This window comes from Dasypus novemcinctus, chromosome 13, assembly GCF_030445035.2.
Source record: "Dasypus novemcinctus isolate mDasNov1 chromosome 13, mDasNov1.1.hap2, whole genome shotgun sequence".
NCBI lineage: Eukaryota > Metazoa > Chordata > Mammalia > Cingulata > Dasypodidae > Dasypus > Dasypus novemcinctus.
This window is the reverse complement of record NC_080685.1, coordinates 98,269,115-98,281,712: the sequence shown is the minus strand read 5'-3', so window position 1 is coordinate 98,281,712 and position 12,598 is coordinate 98,269,115. Positions and strand designations below refer to the sequence as shown.

At 35.5% G+C, this 12,598-nt stretch overlaps 1 protein-coding gene across 1 annotated transcript in view; it reads right to left on the bottom strand.

Moving 5' to 3' along the window:
- PPP2R5A (protein phosphatase 2 regulatory subunit B'alpha) overlaps positions 1 to 12,598 on the bottom strand; it is a 107,850-nt gene that overhangs the window by 42,076 nt on the left and 53,176 nt on the right. The window contains exon 3 of the mRNA XM_004480997.5: positions 11,062 to 11,163. Coding sequence (XP_004481054.1) covers positions 11,062 to 11,163 — 102 coding nt within the window. The remainder of the gene's footprint in view (positions 1 to 11,061; positions 11,164 to 12,598) is intronic.

Here is a 12,598-nt window from a genome sequence, read left to right as displayed (position 1 = left end):
AAAAACAACTGTTAGCAGTATATTTTGCTCTTATACAAACTAAGCCAATAACAATGATTTTGCCAAGAACCATGCAAATGTCTCTTTCCAATAACTGGATGGTTCAAAGACACTTACATCCAACCCAAAAATGCTTATGCATAGGCTAGTACAACTCAAAACTAACATGCTTATTTACATCAATGGAGTTCTCTCCATACTAACCCACTATCTAAGGAGTTTCATAAATTACTGGGGTCATTTATTATGTAGAGAATCCAAACTCCCCTACAACATCCATGCTGGCAATAAAGTAGCATCAATAATGGAGGGTAGAGGGAACCTATTGGAGGATGCCTGTATACTGATGGTTCCTACAGAGGACAACCCCTCCTGATGGCATGCAACAAAAGTTCAAATAACTACAGACACTATATGCATGGATGAAGGGGAATATGTCAGAGCAGTCAATGGGCTGAGCTATGAGTCATCTGGATGGTTATAGTCCATGAGCCGTGCCGATCTCATCGTGGACTGACTCTCTGGATAGGACGGTGGCAACAGAATAAATGTGTCATAGCCAGTAAGGACATATGATGTAAAGTGCTGTGGGGAGATATCTGGATTAGGGCAGAAAACCCCAATGCCAAAATAACAACTTAGCATTTTCCAGCCCATACTTCATGCATGCCTACAGGAACTTTAGGAGCTGACACCTTAGCTAAAATAAGATGGGTTAATGAAATCCATGACCAAGCAGACTGGCTACATTGTAAATCAGGACACAAGGATACTAAGACTATATGAGAATTATGTAAAAGATTACATCTTCCTTTGAAATATAGCAATGTGCTTATGGCCTGAGGGTCCTGTCCAACATGCCCTCGATGGAGGCACCCACTGCCCCATAATATGCGACAGATACCGCAGGGAACGCAGGCCAGGCAATGCAGACAATACATTCTGTCAGATGGACACAAAAACACACTAACCTGTGTAGATACTGCTTTAGGCATTTTGCAGACTTTCGAATGTCAGTGAACAAATCAAGCAACAACATGAGGACTTGAGAAACTGTCCTGAATGTATAGATATCCACAACACACTGACAGTGACCAAGGCAATCATTTTACAGGCCATCAAGTCCAGGACTGGGCACAAGAAAGAGTAATTGCCTGGCATTTTCATCTGCCATACAACCCTCAGGCCACTGGCCTGATAAAAAGGAAAATTGGTATTTTGAAGCACAGCTACAGCAGTTATCTCCCAACCAATTACTGTATGGGTAGGCACCTCATTTAAAGGAAGCAATCAGGCTGATACACAGTGCATTGATGATTGGACAAATATAGCAATAAGAATAGAAGTAACAGATATGGATGTGGCTGTGCAAGTGGTTGAGTGCCTGCCTCCCACACGGGAGGTCCCAGGTTCGGTTTCTGGTGCCTCCTGAAAAAAAACAAACAAAAAACCAAGCAAAACAAATGAAAAAACTAACTCGGGGTAGCTGATATGGTTCTGTGATTGAGCATCTGTTTCCCACATAGGAGGTCCTGGGCTCATAAGGAAAAAAAAAAAAGAACAGAAGTAATACTGGTATAAGGTGTTCCTCCAATTATAGCAGAACAGTCCATACCCAAAGGCATCCAATAAATTTGAAGGTGCTTACAATGGAAAATGCTTCCCAAGTATTCTTATTCCTTGGGGACAGGAAAAGGAATTAGCAATAACTCTGACTACTATTTTATTGTAGAAGGTCCTGGTGGCTCTAATTTACAAGGCAGCCTCCTGTATAAAAACTAGGGCAGAAGTTGCACTCCTATTATGGCTTACTACACAGGCTCTTTTATATAATGTCATGCCCGATGCCATAGTACCCGTGAGGCCTGAAGTTTGGTATACCTCCCCAGGGAAGAAACAAAGGTTGGAGACTATCTTGTCAGGAGATGGGTCTGTAACTTGCGTATTACTGAATGGCCATGACCTCCCCATGTTAGGTCTACTAAACATCTTGTACTTTGTCCTTAGGTTAATGTTTCTAATCTTTACAATAGAAGGAAAAGAATTCCTGAAATAGGCAACTGAAGTAGCTGCAACCCATAATCAAATTGACTGCTGGGTGTGTGGACAGTTGCGGACTTTCACCAGAGGTAGAATGTCTTGGACAGTATTGCCTTTTAACCTAACAGAGTGAGGATATCTGACCAACAGTCTCATTAGGATTGGAATTTACCATTAACTAACCTAATTTTTTAATTGCACATACACCATCCAACAACTAAAGCTGTACATTCCACATAGAAACAAACTAAACACAAGCCGTTCTCCATTAGGGTATTTAATATGGTATGGACTAGGATAACTCACAGATGAACAAGGTGTCTTAGGGGAGACAGCACTCCTATCCTTAGAGCAAGACAAAACTGAAAGTATGAACACTCATACATCTGGAATGAACTCCCATGCAAGCATGCACTCAAACATATATTTTATCTGATACACAGTACAAAGGACATAGGCACAGAAACAATACCCATGGCATTTAACCAGACACTAGTAAGGGTGTACGGGCATGTGGAAATCACCTATGTCCATATTTACCCTAAGGCTGGAGAGGTAAATGCACATTAGGATATTTTCTCTCACCAGGGAAAATAATAAAAACTTTACCAGAGACACCCCATAACTTTCCAGCCCTGAAAGCCTGCTGGACACATGGTATAGCTTGATAGGAATATCCCCTGGCCATACTCTTGCCATCAGTGGGAGTCCTTGATGCTGGTTCACATATAGATGCCTTCGCACATTATACTACTAAAGGTTTAAATGATAGTAAACAAAGTATTCAATTGTTAACAGAAGAAAAGACCCAAATGCACAAGATAATCCTCTAAAATCATATGGTCTTAGATATTCTCACAGCAGCACAGGGAGGAACTTAAGCCTTAAAACTAGTTGTTGCACAGTATACCAGATAATAAAGTAATGTATTCCTAAACACAATAGCTATCTGTAGATGAACCACTTGTGCTATATATTAGCAACTTCAAAGAAACAGGTTTACAATCTTGCAAATCCCAACTTGGCTCTGTGCCTTGTTCTTACCTCAATATAACCCCCAGTAACATGCTGGGTGGTGCAGAGTGGTACTCTGAAGGTCCTATGACTCCCTAGGACCAGCTTCCCAGTTGGAAAGCTCCCTAATAAACTGTTACTGTTTTGTGATATGGAGTAGCCTGGTTTGACTTTTGGTCTTAAATGTCCATCGAACTTTGATGGAATTTATTCTATTGGTTCATGGCCAGCCCTGATTCTTCTTCTGCCAGCTCCAATCTGCTGCTTTTGAAACCTTCCAGGGAATTTCTCATTTCAGGTACTGAGGTTTTCAACCCAATAATTTTGTTTCATTCCTTTTAAAAATTTCTATCTCTTTTGAGACTCTCATAATTCATTCATTGTTTTCCTCATATCTTTCAGTTCTTTCTCTGTGTTTTCCTTTATTTCCTTGGGCATACTGAGGATAATTTTAGTTTTCTTCAGTCTTTGTCCAGTATACCCAAAGTCTGGTTCTGTCGACTGCATCTTGATTTTCACTTTGTTACTGTGGATGGGTCAACATTTCCAGTTTCATTTTTTGTTTTTTTTTCCAATTGTTTTGTAATCTTTTTTGGCATATTATACATTTTCTTTCTTTCTTTTTCAGAAGGTACCAGGGATTTAGAAGATACCCAGGACCTCATACATGGGAAGGAGGTGCTCAATCACTGAGCTACACTCGCTCCCCAATGAGAGTTGGGATTTTTTTGGTTTGTTTTTACATTCATTTGTTTTTAGGAGGTACCAGGGATCAAACCCAGGACCTTATACATGGGAAGCAGGCACTCAACCACTTGAGCTACATCTGCTCCCCAACACTCTAAGTTTTAATATTTTAAAGTAGTAACTGTTTTGTGTGATCTATGTATCTTTAAAAAAAAAAAGACTAAAAATATTTGCTAAAAAAAAATAAAGTATTAACTCTGGAATTTAGAGTTCCTTAAATTTTCATCCTGCTAATTATATGACAGATTCCCTTGAGTGCAAGAAGTCAACCAAAACAAACAAATGCACAAAATACCTTTCACAATATTTACAAATTGGCTCTACTTTGTCGGTGGTCTCTTTCAGAGCTTAGTCCTCCTATTAGGAAGATAAGCCTGAGGCAAATGTAAAATACATAGTCCTCTCTGTCTTATCTGAGCCCATGTGGGGCCTGATTGTAGTCCTGGCTTGTGCTTGCTCATGGCTTTAGGGATTCTCCCATTTAAAGATACTCAATAGTATATATAAGCAATACACATCACATTCAAGTGTATTTTATTCATGGATGCAAGGGTTGTTCAACGTAAGAAAATCAATTAACATAATATACCACATTAACAAAAAGCCACATGACCATCTTGATTGCTGCAGAAAAGGCATTTGACAAAATCTACCATGCTTTTTGATAAAAACACTTCAAAAACTAGGTATAGAAGGAAAGTTCCTCAACATAATAAAGGGCATAGATGAAAATCCCACAGCAAACATCATACTCAACAGGAGAGGTTGAAAGCTTTCCCTCTAAGATCAGGAACAAGACAAGGATGCCGACTGTCACCACTGTTACTCAATAGTGTATTAGAGGTTCTAGCTAGAGCAATCAGGCAAGAAAAAGAAATAAAAGGCATCCAAATTGGAAAAGAGGAAGTAAAACTCTCACTATTCACAGATGACATGACCCTATATTTAGAAAATCCCAAAATATCTACAACAAAGATACTTGAGCTAATAAGTGAGTTGAGAAAAAGTGGCAGGATATAAGATCAACACACAAAAATCAGGAGCATTTTTATACACTTGTGATGAGCAAGCCGAGGAGGAAATCAAGAAAAAAATTTCATTTACAATAGCAACAAAAAGACTCAAATATCTGGGAATTAATTTAACCAGGAATGTAAAAGGTCTGTATTCAAAAAACTATAAAACACTGCTAAAAGAAATCAAAGAAGACCTAAACAAATATAAGGACATTCTGTGTTAATGGATTGGAAGACTAAACATTGTGAAGATGTCAATTCTACCCAAACTGATTTAAAGATTCAATGCCATACCAATAAAAATTCCAACAGCCTACTTCACAGAAATAGAAAAGTCGATTTCCAAATTTATTTGGGAGGGAAAGGAGTCCTGATTAGCCAAAAACATCCTAAAAAAGAAATACGAAGTCAGAGGACTCATGCTCCCTGACCCTGAAGTGTATTATAAAGCTACAGTGGTCAAAACAGCATGGTATTGGCATAAAGATAGATACACTGATCAAAGGAATTGAATTGAAGAAATAGACCCTCACCTCTAGAGTCAACTTATTTTTGGTAAGCCTACCAAGCCAAGCCTTTTTCTGGGATAGAACAGTCTCTTCAATTAATGATGCTGGGAGAACTGAATATCCATAACCAAAAGAATGAAAGAAGACCTCTACACCTCACTCCCTATACAAGAATCAATTCAAAAGTGGGTGTAGCTCAGTGTTTTGAGTGTCTGCTTCCCATGTACAAAGTCCCAGGTTCAATCCCCAGTACCTCCAAAAAGAAAGGATCAAAAACCTAAACATAAAAGCCAGGACCATAAAACTCCTATAAGATAATGTAGGGAAACACTTACAAGACTTTTTAGTAGGCAGGGGTCTCCTAAATCTTACACCCAAAGCAAGAGCAACTAAAGAAAAAGTAGATAAATGGGATCTCCTCAAAATTAAACTGCATCTCAAAGATTCTGACAAAAGGGTGAAAAGATAGCCTACTCAATGGGAAAAAATATTTGGAAATCACACATCTGACAAGTGTCTTACATCCATGATACATAAAGAGATCCTACAACTCAACAATAAAAAGACAACCCAATTTAAAACCAGGCAAAGGACTTGAATAGACGTTTTTCCAAAGAGGAAATACAAATGAATAAAAAGCAAATGAAAAGATGTTCAGCAACACTGGCTATTAGGTAAATGTAAATCAAAAGCACAATGAGCTATCATTTCACACGTACAACAATGGCCATTATTTAAAAAAAAAGAAAACTACAAGTGTTGGAGAGGATGTAGAGAAATAGGAATGCTTATGCACTGCTGGTGAGTTGTAGAATGGTTCAAACACTGTCTGGTGGTTCCTAAGGAAGTTAAATATAGATCTACCACGTTACCTGGCAATGCTATTAGGTATTACCCAGAAGAACTAAAAGCAGCTAGACAAACAGACAATGGCACACTAATGTTCATAGTAACATTCACGATTGCCAAAATATGGAAACAACCCAGGTGTCCATCAAATCAATGATGAACAGATAAACTATGGAATATTATTTAGCTATAAGAAGAAATGAAGTCATGAAGCATATGACAACGTACTTGAACCTGGAGGACATTATGTTGAATGAAGCAAGCCAGGCACGAAAGGATAAATACTCTATGATATAGCTATTGTGAACTAAACGTAATGAGCAAACTCGGAGTGAATAGCTAAAATATAAATCACCAGAGAAAACAATGTGGCTAGAGAATGGAAAGCTGAGATTTTATCTATGAAGAATTGGTAAAAAGTTGTTTGCAAATGTTTGGAAATGAATGGAAATGGTGAAAGCACATCATAGGAGATGCAATTAATAGAGCTAAAATATGGGTATAATAGTTTGCTGTTTTTTTTGAGTAATGAAAATGCTCTAATAATGATTAAAGTGATGAATGCATAACTTGGTGATTATACCAAATGCCACTGATTGCATTCTTTAGAAAAACAATATGGTTTATGAACAAAAAAATAATAGTAAGTTGAGGAGTGAATACACCAAATGTAAGATATGGACTACAGTTAGTAGTAATACTTTGATGATGCTCTTCCATAATTTTTTACAAATGTTTCACAACAATGCAAGGTATTTGTGGTGCGGTGATATATGGGAGCGCTGTATGATGTTATGCATGTTTGTTTTATAAGTTTACAACTTTTACTATACATTTATTGTTTATGCATATTAATGTATGAATGATATACTTCAATAAATTGTTTTTAAAATGAAAAAAATGAATGAGAAATTAAGATATCCCGTATAAACAAAAACTAAGAATTTGTCACTAGCAGATCTGACCTACAAGAATTACTAAAGATAGATTCCTTCAGGATGAAACAAAAGGATACTTACTATCCAGCAACTCAAATCCATAGGAGGAAATAAAGAACACAGATGAAGGTAATTGTATAGGGAAATATAAAAGACAGTACAAATGCATTTTTACTTATAACTCTTTTATTCTTCTATTACAAGACAAATGCATAAAGCAATAATTATAAAACTGTGTTGATGAGCATGTAACATATAAAGTTGTCCTTTGTGTGACAATAATACCACAAAGGAGGGAGGAGGTAATGGATGTATATGGGAGCAATGTTTTGTATATTACTGAAATTAAATTAGCATTAATCCAAACTAGATTGTTAAAATGCTAATTGTAATCCCCAGGGCAACCCCAAAGAAAACAACTAAAAATATATATAAATTTAAAGAAACAACAATGGATTTAAAAATGGTACCCTTGAAAATACCTATTAACACAGAGAAAGGCAGTAATGGAGGAGGAGAGTAATAAAAAAACATAAAACACATAGAAAACAAACAGCAAAATGGCAGGCATAAATGTTACCTTATCAGTAATTATATTACATATAAATGAATTAAACACTCCAATCAAAAGACAGATATTATCAAAATCAATTAAAAATAAAACCATGATCCAACTATATGCTGTTTACAATTGATACATGTTAGATTAAAAACAACAAGAAATTAAAAGTAAAGTGACAAAATAGATACACCATGCAAAAAGTAAACAAAAGAGAGCTGAGGTGACTGGCATTAGTTATTTTCAGTAACTTTAACACAAAAATTGTTACTAGAGACAAAGGACATGTTATAATGATAGAGGGTCAATCTATCCGGATATGTAACAATTGTTAATAGATATGCACCTAACAAGAGATTGAAAAAATACATGAAACCAAAACTGACAGAACTGAAGAGAAATAGACAATTCAACAATAACAGCTAAAGACTAACAAAAAACCAACAAAGAAATAGACGACTTGAAGAACACTAAACTAAGTAGACCTAACAGAATTCTATATGGAACATGCCATCCAACAATAACAGAATATACCTTCTTCTCAAGCACATATGGGACATTATGATAGACTGTATGCAAAGCACTAAAACAAGCCTCAATAAATTTAAAAGGATTGAAATCATACAAATTATTTTTACCAACCTCAAAAGAATGAAACTAGAAATCAATAACAAAAGGAAATTTTAGAAAGCCACAAACCTGTGAAAATTAAACATTCCTAAAAAACACCAATGGATCAAAAAAGAAATTACAAAGCATATTTTAAAATATTTTGAGATGAATAAAAAACAGAAACAGCGTACTAAAATGTATAGGAAGCATGAGATCAAACAAAAACTTGCACACAAATGTTCATAGAGGTTTTATTCACAAGATGCAAAAACTAAAAACAACACAAAATGTCCATCAATAGATGAATGGATAAACAAAATGTGGTATATTCATACAGTAGGAAACAAAACAAAAGGAATGAAGTAATGATGGATGCTACAACAGGGATAAACCTTGAAAACATTATGCTAAGTGAAAGAAGTCAGATATAAAAAGTCACATATTATTTCATTTATATGCAAATATCCAAAATAGGCAAATTCATAGACACAGAGCAGATTAGTATTTGCCAGGGGCTGGAGGAAGGGCGGAGTGAGGAGGAACTGTTTATGGGTAAGGGGTCTCCATAAGAGTTGATGAAAATGTACTGGAACTAGACAGTGATGACGGCTGCACAATATTATGAATGTGCACAACGTCCCTGAATTGTGTACTTTAAAATGATAAATGCTATGTTAATTGTATTTTACAACAAAAAAGTGAAAAAAAATTATGGACTGCAGCTAAAGAATAGCTTGGAGGGATATTTATAGCTGTAAATGTCTGTATTTTATAAAAAGATAGATCTCAAATCATTTTTCTAATCTTTCACCTCCAGTAACTAATAAAAGAAGTACAAACTAAACCCAAAGTGAGAGAAGGAAGGAAATAAGAAATATGAGGGTAATGAGGGTAGAGATTAATGAAATAGATAATTGAAAAACAAGAAGAAAAATCACTGAAACCAAAAGTTGGTTCTTTGAAAAGATCGACAAAAACCAACAGACCTTTATCCAGACTGACCACAATTGGGGGGCGGGGGAGAGAGACTGACTCAAATTACTAAATTTAGGAATGAAAAGGGGACATCACTACCAACCTTACAGAAATAAAAGGATTATAAGCGAACACTATGAACAATAGTATACCAATTAGATAATTGAGATGAAAAACACAAACTACCAAAATTAACTCAAGAAGAAACAGATAATTGAATAGACTAGTAACAAAGAGACTAGATTAGTAACTGAAAAGCTTACCATAAAGAAAACCCCAGACCCAGATGGCTTCACTGGTGAATTCTACTACACAAAAGCATTAACATCAATCCTTCACAAGCTCTTCAAAAAAGCAAAGAGGAGAAAACACTTCCCAACTCATTCTATAGGACCAGTATTACCTAGATACCAAAGTCCAACAAAGATATCACAAGAAAAAAACCTGCAAACGAAAATCCTCATGGATATAGATGCAAAAGTCTTCCACAACGTATTAGCAAACTGAATCCAGTAACATATACAAGCATTACACAACATGAGCAAATGGGATTTATCCCAGGAATGCAAGACTGGTGTAACATCTGAAAATCAAAGTAATATATATATTAATAAAGGACAAAAACTGTATCAGCTCAATAGATGCAGAAAAAGCATCTGACAAATCTAACACCCTTTCATTGTAAAAACACTCAACAATCTTAAGAGTAGAAGGAAATTTCTTCATTCTGATAAAAGGCAGCTATGAAAAACCCACAGCTAACATCTTACTTAATGGTAAAAGACTGAAAGCTTTCCCTCTAGGGTCCTATGACCTTGGGCTAGGAAGTGGTTTCCTAGGTAAAGAAAAAAATAAAAATAAAACCGGACTTGATCAAAATTAAGAACTTTTTAAAGTGTGAAAGGACACTATTAAGAAAATAAAAAGATACTTCATAGAATAGGAGAAAATATTTGTAAATCACGTATCTGACAAAGGAATTACACCCACAATATATAAAGAAATCCTACAACACAGTAAAAGACAAATAATTCAATTTAAAAAATGAACAAAAGATTTGAATAGACCTTCAAAAAAGAAGATATACCAATGTCAGTAAGCACTGAAAAGGTGCTTATCATCATTAGTCCAAAAAATGCAAATTAAAATCACAATGAGATATCACTACATAGCCAAATGAACAGCCAAAAAATTGTAAAACTGTTTAATAGATATAGTGTATGTAAAAAATATACTTATGCAAATTTATATTTATACAAATATATTTATATCCCAGTTTAGTAATACTTTACTTTTTAAAGACTTCTTATTATAGTAACATATATACAACTCAGAATTCCCCATTTACCATTTTCAAGTGTGTAATTCAGTAGTATTAATTATATACACAATATTGTGCTACCAGCTATAAAATTTGTTGATGCATTTATATAATATTTATGCATTATTAAATGTGAATTAAAATATTATCAGTGATTACCTCTGGGTAGTAAGATTTTTCTAAATTTAAGGAATATATTTCTTTTATAATCAGAAAAATGAAACAAGACAATAAATGCCATTAAAAAAAAGCTTCCTAGAGAAAGTAATTCATTCTCAAGAAGGAAAAGGAAAGTCTAGGAAATGAAGTTTGTTCAAATACACTTCTTCAACACTATTTTGGGAAGAGAAAAAAACGTTATGAAAACCTACTGAAAGTCAAAGATTTTAAAAATAAGACACTCAAAATCTAAGATAGAGAACCACAATTTCAGCAGAATACCATAAATGTATAAATTATCAATACAAATTATGTTTCGTACTTGTATGTGAGGCCAAGAGGCCTCAAGTGTGGGTTCATCCTCTTCTGGATCAAAATCTGGATTATCACTTGGTGGAAGAGTACGGAAGATGTTAGCACTGATCTATAAAGAAAAATAAATAAATTCAGTTTCTGTTCTTGTTGTGTAACTGAATTCAACAGCACAAAATGAAACAATTTTACGACACTTTAAGAAAAAAGCTAAGTTGTGGCTGTAAGTTCAGAACTTAGTTCAAAACCTCTTAGTCTCTTCAAGATATGAAGAAGGGGGAAACGGACTTTGGCCCAGTGGTTAGGGCGTCCGTCTACCATATGGGAGGTCCGTGGTTCAAACCCCGGGCCTCCTTGACCCGTGTGGAACTGGCCATGTGCAGTGCTGATGCACGCAAGGAGTGCAGTGCCACGCAAGGGTGTCCCCCGCGTGGGGGAGCCCCACGCGCAAGGAGTGCGCCCGTGAGGAAAAGCCGCCCAGCGTGAAATGAAAGAGCAGCCTGCCGAGGAATGGCGCCGCCCACACTTCCCGTGCCGCTGATGACAAAAGAAGCGGACAAAGAAACAAGACGCAGCAAATAGACACCAAGAACAGACAACCAGGGGAGGGGGGGAAATTAAATAAATAAATGAATCTAAAAAAAAAAAAAAAAGATATGAAGAAGGTAGCTGTTTCTCTCATTTTTCTATCCAATAACTCAAACTTCCTCAGATCCTAAGAAACTAAAGATTACCCTGGGATTCCTCTTCAAAAGAAAATGAAAAAAATTTTAGGAAAAGAGGTAAGGTTTTACTACTCTATGTATCCCTAACTTGATTCTTTTCTTCTCTCCATAACTCCCCCAATATTGTAATCCAGCCACCTACTCACCTTTAAGTTCAAGTTTGGTAAAATAGCTCCTTTCTTATACACAAAAAACATACACTACGACGTAGGGGAGAAGGTAGACTATTTTCACTGCTATTATGGACACAATTTATCATACTCCATGATTTACTGTGTTTCATCTTCTCTGAGCCCCTCCCTTTTTTTTTTTTTTAACATTGGCCTCTCTGAAATCAGGATTACATTTTGAGATACTTCATTTTCAATGAAATATAGTTATTTATAATTTCATCCCTCATAGTATCCATTTTGGAGCCAAGGTAACTAATTACATAATCTATTTCTCTAGCAAAGTATAGACAATTATTTGAACAAAGATGAACAGAATAGAATGACAGACCAAATGGCACAGTAAACATTTAAAATTACACTATTAAGGAGTTGGTCATTTGAAATAAATTATTTAGAGGTTAGAGATAATATAAGGGATGTTTTGAGGTACAAGCAAGCTTCCAGATTATAAAACTATTCTTATGAAGCAGCATTTATGGTAGGTCAAATAACTGCTCACTATAATCATACGAACTAGAAAATAACAACTTTGAATTGTGATCAGTTAAACCTCAAAAGCCAGTACAGGAGGGCAGAGTTAATTAACATTTTGATGGACATCAATTTTTTCACAAAGAATGGCAGAGAGCCATAAATAGACTTTTAAAAA